The 23,737-nt window shown below is 42.1% G+C and overlaps 1 protein-coding gene across 5 annotated transcripts in view; it reads left to right on the forward strand.

The window, feature by feature from the left end:
* SLC44A1 (solute carrier family 44 member 1) overlaps nucleotides 1–23,737 on the forward strand; it is a 76,210-nt gene that overhangs the window by 27,731 nt on the left and 24,742 nt on the right. For all 5 annotated transcript variants that reach the window (XM_074811657.1, XM_074811658.1, XM_074811661.1 and 2 more), the window contains exons 4-5: nucleotides 4,155–4,291; nucleotides 19,403–19,496. In XM_074811657.1, coding sequence (XP_074667758.1) covers nucleotides 4,155–4,291; nucleotides 19,403–19,496 — 231 coding nt within the window. The remainder of the gene's footprint in view (nucleotides 1–4,154; nucleotides 4,292–19,402; nucleotides 19,497–23,737) is intronic.

Below are 23,737 nucleotides of genomic sequence, written 5' to 3' on the forward strand. Positions count from 1 at the left end.
CTTCACAGTAAAGAATTTCTTCCTTATATCTAATCTAAATCTACCCTCTTTCAGTTTAAAATTTATACCCTTGTCCTATCACTAGGCCCCCATAAAAAGCCTGTCTACATTTTTCTTATAAGTCCCCTTTAAGTACTGAAAGGCCACAATAAGGTCTACCCGGACCCTTCTCTTCTCCAGGCTGAACAAGCCCAATTCTCTCAGCCTTTCTTCATAGGAGAGGTCTTCCAGCCCTCTCATCATTTTTGTGGCCTTTCTCTGGACCCGCTCCAACAGGTCCATATTTTTCTTGTAGTCGGGGCACCAAAGCTGGATGCAGTTCTGCAGGTGGGATCTCAGAAGAGCAGAGTGGTGTGAGAGACTCACCTCCCCTCAGCCTGCTGGCCATACTTCTTTTGATGCACCCCAGGATACAGTTGGCCTTCTGGGCTGCAAGTGCAGATTGCTGGCTCACATCCAATTTTTCATCCACTGCTACCCCCAAGTCCTTCTCTGCAGGGCTGATACTTCATAAAGATACATAAAGATTCTTCCTAGGTTGTAAATCTGATATACTGAATTTTCTATAGCAAACAAATTTTCATTCTCAATGGTGAAGCATCTCTAACAATGTGATTACTTGGTTTACTTCAGTCTTTATATTGCTGATCTAAGTTGCTTTCTTATCAACAAATTAGTCTATTGTTGATTCTAAATAACTGAAATTGCAGCACAAAGCATGTAAGTACATTCTTCTAGTGAGAAACAAAATCTGTTCTGTGGTGACACAGTATGGCATTTTCAGCAGTAAAATCACATACTTTCAATAAGTAAGCTTTAAAAACAAAAAACAAAATACCTTTTCCTTTGTAATGCTGGTGCTTAGCATTTTGATTCTTGTTTCAGCTGCTAGAAATTTTAAAAAAACCTTACTTCTGTCTTGCTAGACCATGGACTGAAAACACAGATTTTATAGCTTGGAGTTTGCTTTGCAGCTGCTTTATTGCTGTTAGAACTGTCTCTGAACCACGCAATGCAGTGTTTGAGTTACATGTGTCTGTTTAAGGGTAACACAGCACACTTCTGTCAAAACTGCATATGGCACTATAGTTGCACTGTATTTCTAAATTTCCAGGCTTGAATTAAAATGGTAGTGTTTATTTTACAGAATATTCTAATTTCTTCTGGCCACTAAAATTATAGCTTGGCCCTTGAGTTTAAATCACTGTAGAAGTGGGCTGGATGATTTTAGCTTGTTAATGCTGATACTCCTGACTTGGTTTCCTTAGGTAATACGTGTCAAACGACACTTGGAAGAGCCTTCTGTCTGGCCACTGCAGCCCAGCCCAATACATCGTGGAACCCAGGGTCTCTGCCTCAGCTGAGGGATGTGGTTGGACAGAAACACATGGGACACTGACACAGCTGGTTACACAGACTGGCACTGACAAGGTGCTGCCTTCAATGGCACCCACAATGCAGGACTCACATAAACACAAGCACAGACAGCCATGTCCCCACCTTCTCATGGGCAGGCAGAGATTCCAGGCCCCCTTACCTGCCCCATGGGTCCTCCCTACTTGGCAGCTGGTCCAGCTTGCTGCTCACTAGCAAACACTCATGCACTCGTCCCACAGGCACTACACACCCACAGATACCCCAAATACCAGCACAGACCCTCCACACATGTGACACCTCTGCCTGGACCCAGAGCCTCCTACTCATCAGCTGGTACATCTTGGAGTTTGCTGATGCGCCAGCAAACATGAGTTATACATGCACTCATCCACTCTGGGGACAGTGCAGATGTTCAGCCCCTGCTGACAGCCAGCACCCCATGGGCTGTGACCCACAGTCCTGTGGCAGCCACCTACACTGAGCCCTTCACCTCTGTAGCTGCTTTTTTTGGGACACACATTGTTCCTACCCCAGTGGCTGGTAGCCAAGACCCCTCCCGGTCCTAGTCACTGGCACTGAGACCCCACTTACTTTGGTAGCTGAGACCATAGGCCTCAGGTACCCAAACCCCTGGTCTGAGTCCAGTTGTTGGCACCAGATCCATCACACTGGCACTTAATCCTTGCAGCACCCATGCACATTGGATAGAGACTGGAATTATGCAGAGAGAGAGTTAAGAAAGGATTTAGTGGAGAGATAGAACAGACTGCAGTGATCAGGTGACAGGCTTGGTCAGAACAATGTGCTGACCAACATTGGCTTAAATGCCACTGGCACCTTTTACACCCCTTTCTGTCTGCCCTCTGCTTTGTTCCTCCCTGAATGCTGTCCCATACACATTCCCTCAGCTGGCACAGTCCCACTGACCCCTCCTGCATCCTGCACCTTTGGGTTTGCATCCTTATCAGTTGCAAAGTCCCTGCCTGCGATTTCTTGATAGGCCATCAATTATTATGATTGTCTGGGTTTGTTTCTGGTTATTGTTTTCATTAACACTAATAGGTCAAGTTTTATGTCTGAGTCTCCCTTCTTTTCCTTATCATCACAGTTTGGTGAGGTGCTTAGCCAGATAATCTTACTGAAAGATAAGAATTTTCACACTTGCACCAGTTAGTGCCACTGACCAGGTTTGGTCCCATCACAGCCTACCTCCCTTACCAGGAGGTAGTTTCTGTGTCAGTCAGGTTTGACTCTGTAGATTCTTGTTTGTAGCTCCTTTGACCAGATAGCCTCAAAGGAGCAGACATTCTCCTTCCATGTACCCTTTCGGTATGGAATAGCAACTACAGGAACTTGCCCTTATGAAGAGGAAGCTATAGCAGGAGTGTCCAGTTAACATAAGTGCTGTATGTCTCGGTATCAACAAGAGTATTTATTTGAAATAAAGGAAAACTGTGGAATTAGTGGCTTATTGCTTACATGCAGTTAGTTACTCAGGCTGTGTCTGTGGGACAGAAGTTTTCGTGTTTGTGCTTGCTTCTTACACTTGCATGATCTATGGAGTCCTGAGATGTGTAGTATGTATTACGTAAAAAAACAGAAATAATACTGGATAATTTTCACAGAGGTGTGGGCAAGGGAAGAGAATGTTTTATGAATACAAGTAGTCTATTACCACATTACAGTTGCTATAGATGACATGGGTTTTGATGGACTTTGTACTAAGTACTAATAATTCTTGTATACTGAGATTGGATAATAGAACAGTCTTTCTGTGGGGGAAAGTTAGACAGCAATTGGTGTATAGACTGAAAGGGTTCAGGCAGGACCTAAATGCTCTCTAGAAGCAGAAAGGATTTTTCTTGATTACAGAATGAATTCCAATTGTGAGGACTGCAAAAATAGAAATGTCATTTTATATGGCAGTTTGGTGTTGTTTTCCTATGATAATGTTAGATAATATGAGGAGAGTATTTCAATGTGTAGTATATCACCAGAATTGTAGGAATTTGAAAGACTTGTTCAACTTCAGAATAGAAGAATATTCTGCATCTGTATTACACCTTGAATGGACAGTACTGTAGTGTTAGTGTTTTGATGAAACTTGTATAGTCAGAAGGTGTTAGCTAGTTTAAAAACATCACACACTGCGTTTTTAAATGACGGTGACTCATCATGAAAAGTTAGCGAATAGAATCTCTTTAAAATACTGCACTGGAACGTGAGATAGTTCTACTTGAAATATCTGAACAATTTTTATTTCAAAATAAATACTAAAATAATCTGCTCAGTCATATGGACCGGTGGCGCGGAAAATCAATCTAAGCCAAAAAGCTGTTCTTAATTACTGGTATTATGTGTATTCATTAAAACAGCCATGGGCGTTTTGCAGCATAAGTATAATCTTACGGAGTCTTTTTGGAAAAAGCTGGAAATCTTGAAGTCAAGTTTAAGCTTGGAGTGAAGCTTTGTTTGTGAATATTTAGACTTGTATCAGTGAAGAGTCATGGTAGAAGTGCTGCTGGCTTTATGAACAACACCATTTGAATGGACTTGAATCTGGTAAACATCCTTTCTCTGATCCAGAAGTATATAAATATCCATATATTTGTGGTGTATATGTTGTTTGACCCACACAATTATGATAATTCCAAATTTCCTGTGTTTCTGGGTGGACTGAAGGTTAGTCTTGGCTGAATCCTTTAGTTTGAAATTAAATTTATTTTGTTCAGTGTAACAATTAAAATAGAAGGAATTTACCTTTTTTTCTTCCCTAGGTATGTGTTCTTCTTGGATCCATGCAACATTGATCTAGTACATCAGAGAATCAAGTCTCTTGCTTTGTGTGTATCAGCTTGCCCAAGGAAAGAACTAAAAACTCTGGCTGATATTCAGAAATTTGCAGAAACTAATGGTATGTAAAAAACATGTTGGGTTTTTTTCATGGACCAGATGTTTTCATAGGATTAAAAAGAGACTTGTGCATTAGCTGAACTAAAAATGAAATTAGTGTTAAGAAACATCAATAGAAATAAGGTGGTATTCTTATTAAGGCAAAACTTTACTAAATCTTACAGTATTTAAATGCTTCTGTCATGTCTTGGACAGTTGTGAAAGCTCACTGTTAAAACAGGAGTACAAAGTGTTACAAGGGAATGTCTGTCTGTAGGGTACGTTCTCAACTCCTGTGGAAGTGTTCTGACATTGATGCTCAACAGTAATGTTGAAATGTCCTTGTGTATATGGGATTAGTCAGAGAAATGCTGCTATTGAATGGCACTTACTGCACAGAATATGACTGTGGATGTGAAACTATTCCTGCTTTCATTCAGTGCTACAGTGCAATTCCTGTTTTTTTTGTTTTCTTACACTTTTGGTTTTTAAAGAAGTGTAAAGGAAACTAACTGTATTAACAGATGAAATATTGTACCCCATCTCCCCTAACAATGGTATTTTTCTCAGTAGTAATAATACTGATATTACTAACTCAATTCACACTTCAACAATGTATGGAATAAAATCTATGAGAGGTAACCAACTTCTGGACCTTCCAAAAGAAAGTAAAGATAAAAACTTAATTTGAGGAAATTTCAGGGCTTTTCAGCTATTCAAGTGGGAGTGTGCTGTCTTGAACTTTCCTACTTACTCTTTGAATATGTTGTGGTAAGTTTTCTTTGCAAGATATTTGGTTAGCGATGAGTCAGTCTGGGTGACCAAGTTCAAAGCAGTGAAACTGATTATTTTTCATAGAAGGAAGTGAAATGTTGATTTCTGTTCTGGTACAGGTTATGTGAGTACTTCTTGTTTGAAAGTAGAGCGAGTTGAAGTAGCCCTAGGACACTGTTAGTGCCCTTGGGTCTCCCACTGCATTGTGACCAGATGCCTGGGTGTCTGACACTTGAATGAGGGAGCAGAACTATCATGTGGCATTACAGCATGTGTGGAGGTGCACAAACAGCTGTGCCAGGGCAGTGCAGCGGGTGGTCTTAAGAGTGGGAACTTCCTCATGTGATTTGTGCGCTGTTGTCAAATACAAACCCACAGTGAATCTAGCTGATACCTGCAGTTTTACTCTTTACCCCTTATCTGTGTGTGTTGTGTTTTTTCTTAACTAATGCAGGCCAGTTATTTGTTGGTGTGAAGTAAAGGTCACTAGTAGTGGAGTTTCTTAAGTACCTCTTGAAATAATGAAATGCAGCCATGCCTTGTTTTACTACAAACACTGTTTCTATGTTTATAAGTCAAGGCTCTTATTAACTGTGTCTGAAATATGTTCAGTATAACCGTCTTTTAAAGTACACCAAAAACCACTCTTCCTAAAAAATGCTGTGCCTTGTCCTTATGATTCTCCATTCTTACTGTGTCTCCCTTAATGCTTTAGGTTTTAAAACCTAAAGATAAAAGATTTTTTTAAAAAAACTTATATCACAGCCAATTGTTTCAGTTTACAGAAGCTTGGTTAAAAGTGTGAAACCTGGTGTTACAGCAGAACAGAATCATCAATGAGTTCAATTCCTAATTTTCATTATATGATATTGGGCTTACCAAAACTGGGTGCTAAACTAAATTGAGCTTTCCTTTTGTAGATGAACTCTGTGCAAGACTGGAATCACACAGTTCAGATAAATATTGTCATCCTCATGTTTATGTTTCTGCTTAAATGTTCACCGACCTCTGCCTGTTCCAAAAAGTGATGGTTTGCAGCAAATGAACAGCTTAAGTATTGATCACCTTAAATGTTGCATATGTATAGTAAAAGTTCAAGCATGATTCAATCTTGCAATAGAGCAAGAACAGTGAATTAGTACCAAAACTAAGTAGACAAAACCAAAACTCAGTAAACAGAATAATTTTTCTGAGAGCCACTTTGTAACTATGATAGTAGGTTTAAATTAATTACTACTAGGATAGTGTTTGGCAATCTCTTTCAAGGGACCATAGGCTCCACTGTAAAAAGGATAATAAACAAATCCAAGGACTTTGAACATGACTGCAGAGAGCTTAATTGCAGTTTCTACGTTTGTGATGTTATCTAGCTAGAATTTAGAGTTCATCTGTGAAGTTCTGAAGAAGGAGTGCAAGACATACGTGTTTGGTTTCTTGTGATAATCAGTGCTGAATTTTCCCAGGCTTGAAACTTCTAACACACAACAAGAAAACCCCCTTAGTGTTTTAAGTATATGGGTAGAGAATGCAGTCAACTCTTAATTTTGTTCTGCTGAGCCTTTCTGAAAGCTTTAACCCTTCCTGCAACCTGAAAATAGCAGTTGTGCTGGAGGTAGGCTCTGTGAAGGTTGTTGCATGTGTGTTTGAAGAGCTAGCCATTTTCACCTAGCTCACATGTCATCCCTGAAATCACCGACTTGTCCATGCACCTTGGAGTTCTTTCATACATTACTGTTTAAGAACCCTCCTATCCCAAAACAATCCTCTGCTGTGTTTCAGTCCATCAAGAGGTGGTATGGTAAGTTCAAATAAAGGGGTTTTTTTATCTGAACACCTTTATTAAAAGACGTAACATAGCAAAACATACTATAGCATCCTTTTATTGATTGATGATTTTATCAATACCAGGTATGATCTTCCAGCTACCTTAGCATTTATGGTATCTTTCCCAAAGTGGGATGGGCACTTGCTTGCCTGTATACAACATGACAGAACTGCAAACCCATAAGGTTCAGATCAATTATGGCAGAGCTCTTACTTATTGTGCAGTACAGTTTGTATTTTTCTGTAAGCAAGATTATAAATAATTATTTAGGGCAGGGAAAATGCTTGCTTGAGGCAAGAAGATCATTTCATGACAAAGAGGCCTTTTGGCTTCCTGAATCAGTGATGCACTTCCTATTCTGCTGTAATTTGGAAAAGGGAGCTGATTTGGTGAATAATGCTGCACCATTTCAGGACAGTAACTTCACTCTCACCCCCACCCCACTTGCTGTCCCACAGTCAGGCTGTGCGTTTGCAGTACCTTCCCATCTAAGAAGAGGAAAAGTCGGTCCCTCACAAAGTCTTGCTAACTTTAGGAAAACAAGAAAGCATGCACCTTTAACCTGTTCAGAATAATTGACACCCAGAACACCAGGATCCAGTTGGGTCTTTTTACAAGAGGAGGTAAAAGGGAAGGAAAAAGCTGCGCAGGTGACCACTTAGATCTTCAGCCTATGCAAAGGTGCAAGTTGTAAAGTACAAGAATGTTCTGGAGCAACTCTTGGAGGTGATGCAGAAGGGTGCAGTGTTGGCTGAGAACATATTCTACTGCTGTTCTCACACAGCCATGCTGATACTTGAGCTTGTAGAGGTACAGATTGAACACAAGTGAGAGAATATTGTATCTTGTGAACCGGCTGCTACTGGTCTCCCCAGGATTTTCTCACCCAGCAGAATGTCTCAGGCAGGAAGTACTTGGGATTCAATGTTTTCATTGGTCTTGGCACTTTAAAAATAATACATTTTGAGTAATGAGACTGAAAGCTGTTTTTTCTGGAGAGCTGTTTGATGCTTCAAAACTTAGTGTCAATGAAATATTGTGGTGCTGTTTTCAAGGACTTGCCAAAGCATGTTGGAATATCCTTGAAGATATAATTCATATATGACTCTGCCAAATGAATAATGAAATGTTATTGTTAACATTTACTAAACAGGTGGCCATAACTGCTGTCATGTTTAATTCAGTGAAAACTATACTGACTGGTCATTGTGGGAACTAATACTCCTGTTGTGTAAATGACTGGATGCCAGTTCAGGAACCTAAAATGAAACTTCTATTTTATAGCGTGTTGGCACGTGTCTCAGTTGTCAGAATTCTGTAGCTAGGTATCCTGGTTTGAGTGAGTGGCGGGTGTTTTTGGTAGCAGGAAAAGGGGATACAGCAGTGGCCCCCTCTGAGAAGCTTCTTGAAGCTCCCCTGGCTCCAAGTCAGACTTACCTCTGCACCAAGGCTGGGCCAATTAGCTGCACCTCTGCAATTACGTATTTAAGAAGGAGAACCTGGGAGGAGTGGTGGGAGTTGTGAGGAGAATGTCTGTGTGAACACCAAGGTCAATGGAAGGAAGGAGGAGAAGGGGGAAGTGCGCTGGAGCAGAGACTCCCCTGTATCCCATGGTGAGACGCCAGGGCCACCCCCTGCCACCCATGGAGGTCTGTGGTGAAACAGATACCGATTTGTGGCCTGTTGGGGAGGCCCATGCTGACCCAGGTGACTGCACCTGAAAAAGGCTGGGACCCTATGGGAAGAAGGCCCCGCTGTTGCTGTTTGGTGCTAGGAGGATTTCAACATGTGGGGGTGACCCAGACACCCATGGGAGTGACTCATGTCGGAGAGAGTTTGCAGAGGACTGTCCCCTGTGAGAGGGGGAGCACACTAGAAAGGGAAGGAATGCCAGAAGTTCCCCCTGCTCTGAGGCGGAAGAAGCGGCAGGACGGACTGCACCCCTCATTCCCTGACCCCTGAGCTGCTGGGCAGAAGGAGGTAGAGGTACTGAGAGCAAAGCTGATCTCAAGAAGAAGGAAGAGGTGGGGGAAGGTGTTTCCAACATGTGGTAATGCTTCTCATGGCCCTGCTCTGTTAAGTGTTGTTAGTGTCTGTATTAAATTTGCGTTCTTTTTTTCTTCCCCTAATGAGCCTGTCTTTTGCCTGTGCCTTAAAGGATGATATCATCCCTCCCTGTCCTGATCTCAGTTTCCTGGGTCTTTTGCTTTCCTCCTTCTCAGGGCTGGGGGGGAAGCGGGGAGTGAGCAGCGTCTTTGCTTATTTTCCCCTTAGCGCTGGGGGGAGGGTGGGTGTGAGTGGCTGCATGGTGCTCAGTTTCCTTCTGAGCTCAAACCACGACACCAGGCCAGGCTAGTTGAGGTCCAGGTAGATTTAGAGCCAGAGATAAATCTACATTAAGTCTGCTATGGAGACTGCCCTGAAAGAAATCAATAAAGAAAACAGTCTGGCTAAGTCAGAGCAGATCATCTCTCTGAGCTGTTGGGAGGAACCATAGGGGAAACAAAGATTTTTCTTATGTCTGAAGACAGTGACATCTTCATGTGTAGTAATCAGAATATGTCTCTGCAGCTACCGTTGGTACTTGCCTTAGAAACAGCAGTTACATTGATCGCTACCAACTTCTGATGTCTTTCTTCTGCTCCTGTTCCCCACACACACTTTGGTTTTGGTGAAAGTGTGCTAGTTAAAACTTAATCCTTTGCTTACGATTTTACTGAAGCCTGCTGTACCATATTAGTTATAGACATCTTATGGTTAAAGGGTTTCTGCACCGCTAGGTCTTTGGGAACCTGAGTGTGTTCATTTTGAGTGTCATTTTTTGAATGGCTGGAGTAAAAGTACGCTATGACTGGTTTTGAGATACAGAGTTATCTGCTGCTACTCTACCTTGTTACCAGAACTTCCCATCAGGGTCGTCCTGTGTTGGAAATGTAAAATGTATCCTCTAGTCAGAATGAAATCATTTTCACAACAGAAAGTGGCTGCATGTGGAGTCCTCCAGTAATACTGTGTTGTGATATCGATTACATTAATAAACCATTTGGAAAGGGGGAGGAACAGTGAGATAATAAATCTTCCTGCGGCTACTGAATTATTTAGAATTACATGAAAAGAATCTGATATCAATTGCAGTGGAATAAAATGTCAAGTGGAAAGGAATGCCTGCAGAATGAAGGAGTGGGAAACAAGCGCTTATGCATTTTGCGTTTTACTTTAAAATGTTTATTGCTACTTGGATAGGGAGAGGATTAGGTGGAGGCACAGCATTGTCCAGAAGTGTAATGTTTATTAATTGTGAAGAGAAAAAAATAGGGACTGTATTTTCTGTAAACTCATGCTCTGTTGGCATCATAAAGGCTATGTTCTGGTCCTTCCTTGACAGTGTTTTCTTAACTTTTTTTAAACTTATACACACACACATACATGTATATTCCCAGTATGTGTACACATACTGAGAAGGGAAACAAGGATGATCACAAGAAAAGATAAGTGACTCTTCTGCCTGGAAAAGAGAAAGCTATTAGGAATAGTAAGGTCATTAAAAGCAGGCATAGCTTAGAGAAGGTTAAAAAAAATATGATTCCTTGATCTTATAACCTGAGTAATATGGAACTAGAGGTCAAAAATATCATTACTAGCAGTGAAAGAGCCAGATTTTTTCCCCCACAAATTATGGTTAATTTATGAAACTTAACTACCACGAGAATATTTTAGATACCAAAAGATAAACTGTTAGAATAATAGTGTTTGGATATTTAATAGGAGGCTAGTACTCAAGGGTATCCTTGAGGTATAAGTGGTGGAGAGCTAAAGATACAGTAGGGGAAAGGTAGGGTCTAGGTGAATTCTGAATTTGATTCCAGAGTAGCTAATTTTATTTAGCACTGGAAGAAATTAGAGTAGAGGAATGGGTAAATTAATATTTGTTTTCAACTTTCTGTACTGTTCATAAGAATGAGTGATAGAGAAGAGAATAGTCTGGAGTTTTTAATTACAACTCAAAATATATGTATATGAATTCTGGATAAAAATCTCTAGGATTTTTATTGTGGGGTTTTTTTATGTATGTTTAGTTGTAACAGCAACTGCTTACCTATCTCAGTAGTTCTCTTTGTGGTCTTCAATTCTGGAGACATTTCAACATCTAAGTAATGGGGTTTTGTGTTGGATTTTTCTTGGAACATTCTCGCAGGCACTGGAGAATGCTTACTTTCACTTCAGTCCCACGTTTATTTATAAAAGCAAGCTTTAATTTCTCCTGCCCTCTGGTGCTTACTCTTTTAAAGAAGTAATGGTATGTTGCTCTGCAACAACTAGAAGTTTAGATATATACAGTCTGTCCTTTCCTTCCTTTAAAACACACACTGTGCTTCTGGAAGGCACCAGTGCATATATCTAGAGAATGAAGCTTACTTTCTTCAGAGAGAACAAATCTGTCATATTAATCTGAGAATTCCTAACTGCAAAGTGGTCTGTGCCTTCTTACTCGTCTCAAGGCATCACTATTTTTCTAGGCTCTACTGGGGCCCAGAAATTAGGTTTAGATGTTAAGGTTCAACTCTCCTTGTTTGGCTTTCTGGCTCTATTCCCACACCATTTGCAAAAAGCTGAAATGTTTAGGTGTGTTTGTGCAGTCCTCTGATGCCTCCACATTAACTGCTACTTCAGGCTGTATTCAAATCAATTGCTAAGAAGTGGAGTTCTTGATTTCTCACTCATTTCCAGCTCTGATGCTGATCTGTGCACAGCTAAATGCTACTTCATTCCTAAATGAAGCATTAAATGTGAACTCATCTGCTTCTGGAATGTTTTTGTTGTTCTAAAATCCCATAGGCAAATAGGAAGTTTATACAGGTCTAAACTTTATGTATTCTTAGTGCTTGTGCTCTGAGTATAGTTGCAGATGGACTGTAATGAAACAAAGAAATTCACTCCACAGCCAGAATCCAATGTAACTGTTAAGCAGGTATTCTTTATCAGTGGCACTGGCGTCGCCCTGGGGATTCTCCACCATAAGGGCTCCCCAGAACTAGCAAGGGACATCAGTTTACATACACACAAACCATACACATTCATTAGATTTCCTGGAAAGGGGTGTCTTACGATGATGAGTTCCCGGAATTCATTTCCATAGTCCGAGCATGCGTGGTGAAAATAGGGTGAGGGTCTTTGGTGGTCAAGGGAAGAAGTAAGTGGTCTTCTTCACGGTGTTCACTAGTTGACCCTCTTTCCAGAGCATCCGCTGTGAAGTGAAGTCCAGGTATCTCCCTCCTAAATCAGCAAAATCAGTTTCCCTATAATAGGGTCTCTGTGTCTCTTTGTTAGAGCCCCCCTTATCTCATTCTAGGAGTTGCCCAAGTGTCCATTGAAGGCCTTGTGTCTGCTATCAGTGATTTACGTAGGGAGCCTAACAAATGTTTTAATCTTACCTAAACAGACGAAGAGACCTAAGGAAACAGTTAAGAAGTCAGGAGTCCTTGAGAAACAGATGAAGCAAAACACAAGCAAAGCTATGAAGCAAAGCACAAGCAAAGCTTTCATACATCACATTACAGTTTAGTCTTAATAATTATTAGAAATTCATTTGAGCCCTTTCATTCCCTTTCAGTAATTACAGTTATGAGACGTAGCAGACAAAGAATGAAGAAAGTCTGGTCAGCATCAGTGTATTTCCTTTCACGATGGCCTGAACCTTCTTCCACTTGACAGGAGTTCATGAAGAGAGGGTCTTGTTATTACTGCCCATTGGCACGCTTTTTCTGAGGTCATGCAGCATTGTAGTCTGTTACTCGCAGAAGTCAGCAATGGATAGTAACTAACTACCTCTGTGAAAGTAGTGCTTGGCATCCTGCCTGTTCTGTGATTTTTGGCTGTGGAATTTGCAGCAGAATTCCCTACAGATACATGAACCAGTGTCTTAAGCTTCCACTTTTGTATGCCATGTTGCTAGTCCATAATATGCTAAGATAATATGCAATTATTGGTAGTGTACCAAGCTGTGTCACTGTGTGAAGCTTTGGACTGGTAATGTGGTTCAGATTAACAGTTTAGAGCTGATAGAGTTTGACAGATAGATTTGAGGCAAGCTCTGGAGTGAGAAAAGTAGAAAAGTGTTAAGAATTTAAGCCTTGTGAGAGCCTGGGAGCCTTGTCCTTCCTGAATACCAGTGAATTCCTCCTTGGTCAATATCGAGCTGTCAATATATCTAGCTTGTATTGAGTGGGTTGGTCAAACATAATCATGTGTGAGTCATGTATTCATAATGTTAGCTATGTTTTAATTAGTGACACTTACTCATAAAACACCCAGAACCCAAGAGGAATTAGCACTGGACTGAAAGTACAGAGGCCAGTAGTTGTGATTTAAACAGTCTCCTGCTAACATTTCTGCACACTCTATCTGTGATTACCTGTGGTTGGATTACTGTGTTGGAGGTCTTACGTTACTGATGGATGAATAAGATGTCACTTGAGAAGGGGAGAGAATGCTTAAAATGGAATAAGATGTTGAGTTTTTAAACTATAATATCTGCTTCATCATATGGTCTTTTAGAAGTCAGTTATGTCACATAGGTGTACAATACATGCATACTGTCAGTCAGACTCAGAATAGTGAGACCATACATGGAAGATCATATAAATTTCCTTATCAAAACTGTGGCTTCTAGTTTCTCAGGCTGTGTTTTGCCATGTACCTGTGGAAAGGGGTATGTGGAGCTGCTTGGAGCCATGCCTAACTTAAGCAGAACATATTCTTAAGTTCCTAAAGTGATTGTTCTGCTCCTGGTACTGAAGCTATCCCAGGTATCACAGAATCACAGAATCATTCAGGTTGGAAAAGACCCTTGGGATCATCGAGTCCAACCATCAGCCCTACTCTACAAGTTCTCCCCTACACCATATCCCCCAACATCTCATCTAAACCACCCTTAAACACATCCAGGGATGGGGACTCCACCACCTCCCTGGGCAGCCTATTCCACTGTCTGACCACTCTTTCTGTGAAAAATTTTTTCCTAATGTCCAGTCTGAACCTCCTCTGTTGGAGTTTAAAGCCGTTCCCCCTTGTTCTCTCTCCCTGTGAGAAGAGACCAGCACCAACCTCTCTACGATGTCCTTTCAGGTAGCTGTAGAGAGTGATGAGATCTCCCCTCAGCCTTCTCTTCCTCAAACTAAACAGTCCCAGCTCCTTCAATCGCTCCTCATAGGATTTGTTCTCCAGACCCTTCACCAGCTTCATTGCCCTCCTCTGCACTTGCTCCAGCACCTCGATATCTCTCTCGTATTGAGGTGCCCAAAACTGGACACAGTAGTCCAGGTGTGGCCTCACCAGTGCAGAGTATGGGGGGACTATCACCTCCCTACTTCTGCTGGTCACACTATTTCTAATACAAGCCAGGATGCCGTTGGCTTTCTTGGCCACCTGGGCACACTGCTGGCTCATGTTCAGCTGCTTGTCAGTTAGAACCCCCAGATCCTTTTCTTCCACACAGCTCTCTGTCCACACCTCCCCAAGCCTGTAGCAATGCATGGAGTTGTTGTGGCCCAAGTGCAGGACCTGGCACTTGGCCTTGTTGAAGCTCATCCCGTTAACGTTGGCCCACCGATCCAATCTATCCAAGTCTCTCTGTAGAGCCTCCCTATCTTTTCGCAGATCGACACTCCCGCTTAACTTGGTGTCATCTGCGAACTTACTGATGATACACTCTATGTACTTACCAAGATCATCAATAAAGATGTTAAACAGAAATGGTCCCAACACCGAGCCCTGAGGAACACCACTTGTGACTGGCCACCAGCTGGATTTAACGCCATTGACCACCACTCTCTGGGACCATCCATCCAGCCAGTGCTTGACCCAGCAGACCGTACGCTCATCCAGGCCATGAGCAGCCAGTTTTTCTATGAGAATTCTATGGGGAACTGTGTCGAATGCTTTTCAAAAATCAGGTAGACAATATCCACATCTTTTCCCTCAGCCAATAGTCGGGTCGTCTTGTCATGGAAGGAGATCAGGTTTGTCAGGCAGGACCTGCCTTTCATAAACCCATGCTGACTAGGCCTGATCCCCTGGTTGTCCATTATATGACTTGCAATGGCACTCAAGATGATCTGCTCCATGACTTTCTCTGTCATTGAGGTCAGACTGAGAGGTCTATAGTTTTCTGGATCCTTCTTTCTGCCTCTCTTATAGATGGGTGTCACCTTTGCCACCCTCCAGTCCAGTGGGACCTCCCCAGTTAGCCATGACTTCAGGTAAATCATGGAAAGTGGCTTGGTGAGCACATCTGCCAACTCTTTCAGCACCCTTGGGTGTAACCCATCCAGTCCCACAGACTTGTGTGCATCCAAGTGGTGTAGCAGGTCTCTGACCACCTCCTTTTTTAATTGTGCTGAGCTCATTCTGCTTCCCCTCCCCACCTCCCAGCTCATGAGGCTGGGTGTCCAGGAACAGCCAGTTCCACTGCTAAAGACTGAGGCAAAGTTGGCGTTGAGCACCTCAGCCTTTTCCTCATCCTTAGTTACCATGTTTGCCTCTGCATCCAATAAAGGAGGGAGATTTTCCCTAATCCTCCTTTTGCTGTTAACAAACTTATAGAAACATTTTTTATTATCCTTAACAGCTGTAGCCAAGTTGAGCTCTAGGTGCGCTTTGGCTCTCCTAATGCTCTCCCTGCATAGCTTCACTACATCTTTATAGTCTTCATGAGAGACCTGGCCCCTCTTCCAAAGGTCATAGATTCTCCTTTTCTTCTTGAGATCCAGCCAAAGGTCCCTGTTTAGCCAGGCCGGTCTCCTTCCCCGCCTGCTTGTTTTTCGGCACACGGGAACAGCCTGCTCCTGTGCCTTTAAGACTTCGCTCTTGAAGTATGTCCAGCCTTCCTGGACTCCCATATCCTTCAGGGCAGCCTCCCAAGGGATTTTGTCAATCAGTCTTTTGAGCAGGTCAAAGTTTGCCCTCCGAAAGTCTAAGATGGCAGTTTTACTAACCCCTCTCTTTGTTTCTCCAAGGAATGAAAACTCAATCATCTCATGATCACTGCACCCTAGACAGCCTCCAACCTTTACCTCCCCCACAAGCTCTTCCCTGTTCACAAGAAGCAGGTCCAGGAGGGCACCTCCCCTGGTCGGCTCACTCACCAGCTGTGTGAGGAAGTTTTCCTCCACACATTCCAGGAACCTCCTGGATTGTTCCCTCTCTGCTGTGTTGTGATCCCAGCAGACACCCGGGAGGTTAAGGTCCCCCCAAAGAACAATGGCAAGTGACTGCAAGATTTCTCCCAACTGTTCATATAAGGCTTCATCCACCTCACTGCTTTGGCTGGGAGGTCTATAGCAGACTCCCACAGCAAGATCTGCTTTATTGGTCCTTAACCTAATCCAAACACTCTCAACCCTGTTATCACTATACTTGATTTCTGAGCTCTCATAGCATTCTCTTACGTACAGGGCCACTCCACCTCTCCTTCCCTGCCTATCCCTCCTGAAGAGCTTGTAGCCATCGATTGCAGCACTCCAGTCGTGTGAGGCATCCCACCACGTTTCTGTTATAGCTACTATGTCATAGTTCTCATACTGCATCATGGCTTCAAGCTCCCCGTTTGTTGCTCATACTGTGTGCATTGGTATAGATGCACTTGAGATGAGCTAGTGAATCCAACACCTTTTTGTGAGTGTTGGCCCCATTTCCCACTAGACCCTTCTCAGGTGCTACCACAGTTTCTTAAGTTTGATTACTCAAGCACATATTTGGCTTGTAAAACTCTCCTACACAGTATTGGAGAAGTTGGAAGTTTTTCAAAATAAAAGAAATGGGAAAAGTAAAAATTTATTCTGCCTAATTATGTAGGACAAATGGACAAATAAATCTCATGGGCATTATTTCAGCTGTTGGACTGATAGTTTCTTTAGATGTGGAGTGGTTAATGTCCCTTGTCTTACAAGCTCCATGAAAATATTTTTCTGCTTGTCTGGAAGTCTAAAGAAGCATGTGATACGAGGTAGGCCGCTGAAGGGAAAAGCTCCAAAGAAGCCCCAAGAGCGGTTCCCAGGCGAGAGATGATAATGGCAGCCAGAGTTGTCCACTGCATGACAGGAGGGAACTTGCTGTTGGGTTCCAGAGGGACTGGCAAGGTGTTTCCGGTTTCCTCCACAGCCAGGGGTTTGTTGTGTTATCCTAGTCTACAAGTCCTACTTGTATGGCTTGTGACCTGTGTGCAAATCAGGATCTGGCATTTCCTTTTGCTTGGGTTACATTTGTGATCCAAAGAGAAGGTCTTCAGGTATGCATTTGTGCAGAGAGCCTTTAAACCTCGTTCCCTGGCCATAGCAAATCCTACCCTTTTTCTCTAGACTTCCAGACTGCTAGAACTCACAAGAGAGCATGGGCATCCACAGATCAGCCATGTCCCTTAGGCTTATTTGGGTGCAGAGGGCTCTACATAAGATACTTAAACTGTGGAGCAATAAGGAAAGCAGTAAGGTCTCCCCTCATCCTCCTTTTCTCCAGGCTAAACAACTCCAGTTCCTTCAGCCGCTCCTCCCAGGACTTGTTCTCTAGACCCTTCAGCAGCTTTGTTGCCCTTCTTTGGAGATGCTCCAACACCTCAATGTCTTTCTTGTAGTGAGGGTCCCAAAACTGAAAATAGTATTTGGGGTGTGGCCTCACCAGTGCTGAGTACAGGGGATATCACTTCCCTAGTCCTGCTGGCCACACTATCTCAGATGCTGTTGGCCTTCTTGGCCACTGGGGCCCACAGCTGGCTCATATACAGCTGACTGTCAGCCATCTTTATAATTTAGCTTTTGGGATATATTCAAAGCAAGATAAAATAAATGTAAATATTTGCAGTTTTCTTTTTCCTTCTGTTTTCAAGATAAACATGTGACTTTATGGGCTGCTCATCCATCAAATTCTGGAGTTGCTTGTAAATGCACTTGATGCAGAAGTTTTCATATCTATAAGAATAGATTTAAAAATTTTGCAGCAGCATAGAATGTATTGTCCAAAAAGAATAATAATTACTTTTACATACCGTGTTTACAACTACAATGTAAGGAAGGTAGTTTCTGTCTGATGTCTGTTTATCTGATGCCATTTTCCACATGAGCAAGTAGAGGCATAAGGATTCATATAAACAGCATAATTGAAAATGGAGTTCAGATGTTTTACCTGATAACCTTCTCTTTGCAGGAAATCTAAGTTTCTTCAATGGTGTATTTGGTGTTTTGGACCTGCCCCCAAAAAACTAATTGGTAGAAGTGGTATTTAAGTAGTGTTCCAGAGACTGCATGGGATAGCCTGCTTAGGTGCTCTCTGTCTTCTCTTTCAGTCTGTAAATAGAAGATGTCTCTTCATAGAGGTAGCAGTGTGGCAATGGCAAGATTTCTGCAAATCGTATTCTACAATTTCTGCAAATAATACTTCTGTTTGGTGTCATGCAGGCCAAGATAAGGCTGTTTGTCAAAAGCCTCGGTTTAATTTGGGTAAAAATCTGTATGTATTATCCAGATCCAGTTTGTAGAACTGTCTGCTACAAAGTACTACTGGAGAGACTTTCATAATGGAAAGAACTGAATAGTTAAAGGGATGATCAAAGTGTCCTTCATTTATTATGTAGGGAAAAAAGAACGCTAAAGGGTATGTATCCAGAGCCCTTGCACTGGGGAGTAAGCAATCTGTTGACCAACAAACCTGGGAAGAAACTCACTTTTCGATAAGCAGCTTATACTGTTGGAGGGTTTCTTAACTTCCTGCAGTTTCTGAGAGACTGCTACTCCAATCTGATTTTGTAGTTGCTGTATTCCTAGAAGTACTGGCTCAGATGTTCAGTATCTTGATTATAGACAAATGGAAAAAGATCTGTCTAGGTAATGTACTTCTGTTAGGCAAGTGACAGGTACTACGCAAACCTCACATTATGTTTGAATTTTGTTGTAGGCAACTTAATCTTTATTGTGCTGTACTGATTTGTTTATGGAGAGAGTTCAGCTTTGTTAAAAGTTTTGGACATCTAATGCAGGCTTGTGTTATTTTTCAGCCAACTTTCTAACTTCAGCAGTTTGGTTCCTTTGTTCCTGAAGTCTATAAACCACAAAACACAAAAAAAACCCAACCCGAAAAAAAGTTTAAATGTTTTCTTTCTATAATGAATATTGTCTTATGTAATATTCATGCCCTAAAAATGATCAAGAAAAAACATGGTGGAGTAGCAGGGGAACATGACTTCAAAGTACTTTGTGTCCTTCTCTTTTACACTGCATTGTAAATTAGCCTTTTCCACTCGAATACACAAATGTTGGAAGACCCAAAGCTAGATGGAGAGTGTCATTCTGTTACACTGAAGCCTGTGCTGGGCTTGATTCACTGTTCCGTTACAGGAGGAACTGTAGCATTACATTGTGGTAATAACATGAGGAGCTGCAGCATCAGGACCCTATATCAGTTTTAATAACATTTGCAAAGAATAGGAATATTTGATTTTTATTTTTTTTTCCCCACCAGTCTTTTTTTTTCTCTTCTTCTCAACAGGATCCACTCTGTGTAGCTATGAACTACAGCCATCAGAATACACTACAGACCTAAGGGCTGCCAAGTTATGTCCTAAATATCCTGTTCCAGAGAGGTAATACTAACATCTTAACTGATTGGGGGTGGAGGAAGCAGAGATTTGTTTTGCTCATGGCAGTTCTTTAGAAAATATGCAGCACAGATTTATTCTGTATTACAGGTGGATGTTTTAGTGTAATATTGCCAGGTTTTTAAAAGATTGTAAAAGCAACTCTTAAAAACCTCAGACTATCCACGCATGTGTTACTGATGGTATTGAGCTGGTATCTTCAAGTTCTCTTCTACCTCATGTAACTGACACTGTGCTGAGTATCAGCTGGTTTACTGCCTTTCACCCTATAGCCAGCTGCCTGTCAGCAATGCAGATCAGAGACAACTAAGGAGCACTTTGGATCTTTGGGAGGAAAAGGAATATATTGACACACAGCTCTCTGCAGTGTTAACTTCTTGTACCTTACCTCACCCAGACAGATCTAGCAAATTGCTTTATTTTTTATTCTTTCCATTCCCAAATGAATAATATAAGTATGGTCAAGTACCAAAAAGAGGGCTGTATTTTATAAACAGATCGATTTGACTTTTATTGTTTAAAATGTTGTATTAGACTGCTTTTTGGGAAGTAGGATAGAAAAGTTTGTAGCTCCAGAAATTTTGCTAGCTGTGCTGCCTGGAACTGTGGAGATGAGCATTGCTGAGAAAAGAAGTGATCTATTTGAAGTGTACACCCTTCTGTCAGTAATTCCACTCAAGAAAAATCCTGTTGTGTTTTCACAAAGTTTAGCTTCTCAAACATATTAAGTAGTGGGTTGTAACTGCAGAGTCTTTTCCTATGCACAGTTTTTTGTTATGATTTTATTAAATGTTATAATTGTGTCAGTTCTGAAAACTCAGATTTTAAGTCTGTGTTGTTTGCAAGGTAGCCTCTCCAATGAATAACATTTTTGAGGTTGTAGTGACAATAAATAGCAGCTGGAATATTAACTTTTTTTACTTTTCGCCACAGCAGATTAATATTCCACGCAGCTAACCAGCTGTTATAGCTGTAACAAAAACAAATGAAAATTTCAGTGCCAGCTTGCATACTGAAAAGGCTTGTCAGTCTTAGTTTTTGCCAGAATTATACTGACTTTTCCAACTGTGTGTTCCCATGTCATTCAGTCTGAGTGAATATAGCTTAATAAGAAAACAGAAGGATAGAACAGTGTGTCAGAGCTCTAATGACACTATGTAAATTTCTCATGAAAACTATCTCGAGTTATTTTTGAAAAGCTATGGTGTAGGTGGCGTATTCCCCCTTTTTTATTTGATATGAATAAAATGTACAATATGTTTGAATATTTTTGAGATTTAATGTCTGAACTTAATGCTCTAAGACAAAAAAGGCCAATATTGTATCTGTAAACCACTCTGGTTTTATCATTAAATTATTTGAGTAAATTAGTGTAATTTGGAGGAGAAATGGAAACCCATGGAGACAAACAAATGAAAACCCAACGCCCTGTGGGCTGAGGCATTCAGGGAGAACTTACCTAACACTTCTGTTCTCAGATTTGATCTGTCAGAGGTATGAACTGTCATCTAATTCCCATTAGGTCCATGGGATGGAGGTAGTGTATGCTGTGAGGACTGTCCCTTGATGTTTTCTGTTTGATGACCATGCTTCTTCACACCCTTCAGGTTGAGGCTCCACCTCAATGGACTCTGATCCTTCAGCTTCTAGCCATTATGTCCAACTTTGACACAGCAGTGCAGCCTAGCAGTGCAGCAAGACTTAGCTGTTTAAGAGGACCCTGGAGGAAAACGTATCCAACTTTTTCCTGCAGCATTTATTTATCAACCAGCTGTGCTGAACTGTGCCAAGGGGCTGCCCTGCAGAGGTTGTAAAGACCAGCTAGCAGTGACATTCTGACCAGGCTTTCCCCAACAGATTGTTGTATATGCCCAGGTGTAGCAGTGAGAGGAAAAAGCTCTTCTCTGAAATCTAATACTTGAACAGTCAAATGGGTCTCTTAACTTCATTTGAATATTGCTTTAAAAATACAATTTTTAACACCAGCATCTGCTGGCTTGAACTTTACTCGCTCTTGTTCATGATTAAGCATCACCTTGTTATTCTCAGAAACATTGTAATTCCATTTCAGTATGTAATATACCAAGTTATAATCAAGAGGCCATATAAAATAGCACAGCTCATGGAGAATAGATGTTACTGTATTTTTTATTAAACAAGACACCTTTCCTTGCCTACTCATTCAGTCAGAACCACTGGAACAACAGCAGATCTCAAAAGGTGGATTCTCAGAAGTCCCATTTACTCAAGAAAGCTTGTAGGAACCACTAACCTATTTTTTTTTATTAATTAAAACAAAGTTAGAAATTAATTATTGCATATGAAAACAGGTAAAATGTGTAGTGAAATTGCTATAGTATAAGGGATGTTAGATGAGTAATATAAACTCTGGTACGCAAAAAGCATGTTTTCCTGTTGGGATGTATTTTGGAACAGTATTTTAATCTCATTAGTTCCCCTTTTCAAAATGGGTGTTTTTGTATGTGGATAGAGGAATGACAGTCCTTTGCCTACTCTAAGCTCAAAACTTGAGCTTTGTTATTGATATTGACAACTTCTAAATTCTCTAGGCTTTCTGCAGATTTGAAGCAGTTAACAATTAAATAAACCTCTCAAATTTCTGTCTTTTCTAGTATTACTGCATATAGTGAACTGCAGTATGCTGCATATTCCGAAACAGGCTATGTTGTAAGAGGCTGAGTGGATACATGGGCAACCTCTTAAATAGGGCAGCCATCATTATGGGTTTAATTTGGTTTCTAACAACTATGACTAATTCACAATTACCTTGCTGGGCTTAACTGCTGTCTTCATCACTACCCAAAAGTAGACCATCACAGAATCATCTAGGTTGGAAAAGACCTTGAAGATCACCTAGTCCAACCATTAACCTCACACTGACCGTTCCCAACTACACCAGATCCCTCAGCGCTATGTCAACCCGACTCTTAAACACCTCCAGGGATGGGGACTCCACCACTGCCCTGGGCAGCCCATTCCAAGGCCTAACAACCCATTCTGTAAAGAAATACTTGCTATATCTAGTCTAAACCTTCCCTGGTGCAACTTGAGGCCATTACCCCTTGTCCTATCACTTGTTACTTGGTTAAAGAGACTCATCCCCAGCTCTCTGCAACCTCCTGTCAGGTAGTTGTAGAGGGCGATGAGGTCTCCCCTCAGCCTCCTCTTCTCCACACTAAACAACCCCAGTTCCCTCAGCCGCTCCTTGTACGACATGTGCTCCAGACCCTTCACCAGCTTCGTTGCCCTTCTTTGGACACGCTCGAGTAATTCAATGTCCTTTTTGTAGTGAGGGGCCCAAAACTGAACACAGGAATCGAGGTGCGGCCTCACCAGTGCCGAGTACAGGGGTAAGATCACTTCCCTGTCCCTGCTGCCCACGCTATTTCTGATACAAGCCAGGATGCCATTGGCCTTCTTGGCCACCTGGGCACACTGCTGGCTCATGTTCAGCCGGCTGTCAATCAACACCCCCAGGTCCCTCTCTGACTGGCAGCTCTCCAGCCACTGCTCCCCAAGCCTGTAGCGCTGCTGGGGGTTGTTGTGGCCCAAGTGCAGCACCCGGCATTTGGTCTTATTGAAACTCCTCCAGTTGGCCTTAGCCCATCGCTCCAGCCTGTCCAGATCTCTCTGCAGAGCCTCCCTACCGTTGAGCAGATCAACACTCCCACCCAGCTTGGTGTCATCTGCAAACTTACTGAGGGTGCACTCGATCCCCTCATCTAGATCATCACTAAAGATATTAAACAGGAGTGGCCCCAAAACCGAGCCCTGGGGGACACACTCACGACTGGCCACCAACTGGATTTAACTCCGTTCACCACAACTCTTTGGGCCCGGCCATCCAGCCAGTTTTTTACCCAGCAAAGCGTGCGCTCGTCCAAGCCTTGAGCAGCCAGTTTCACCAGGAGAATGCTGTGGGAAACGGTGTCAAAGGCCTTACTGAAGTCGAGGTAGACAACATCCACAGCCTTTCTCTCATCCAATCAGCAGGTCACCCTGTCGTAGAAGGAGATCAGGTTTGTCAAGCAGGACCTGCCTTGCATAAACCCATGCTGACTGGGCCTGATCATCTGGTTGTCCCGCATGTGTTGTGTGATGGTACTCAGGATGAGCTGCTCCATCAGCTTCCCAGGCACCGAAGTCAAGCTGACAGGCCTGTAATTTCCCAGATCAGCCTTCCGACCCTTCTTATAGATGGGCGT

Source organism: Strix aluco, chromosome Z (assembly GCF_031877795.1).
Source record: "Strix aluco isolate bStrAlu1 chromosome Z, bStrAlu1.hap1, whole genome shotgun sequence".
In the NCBI taxonomy this organism is placed as follows: Eukaryota; Metazoa; Chordata; class Aves; order Strigiformes; family Strigidae; genus Strix; species Strix aluco.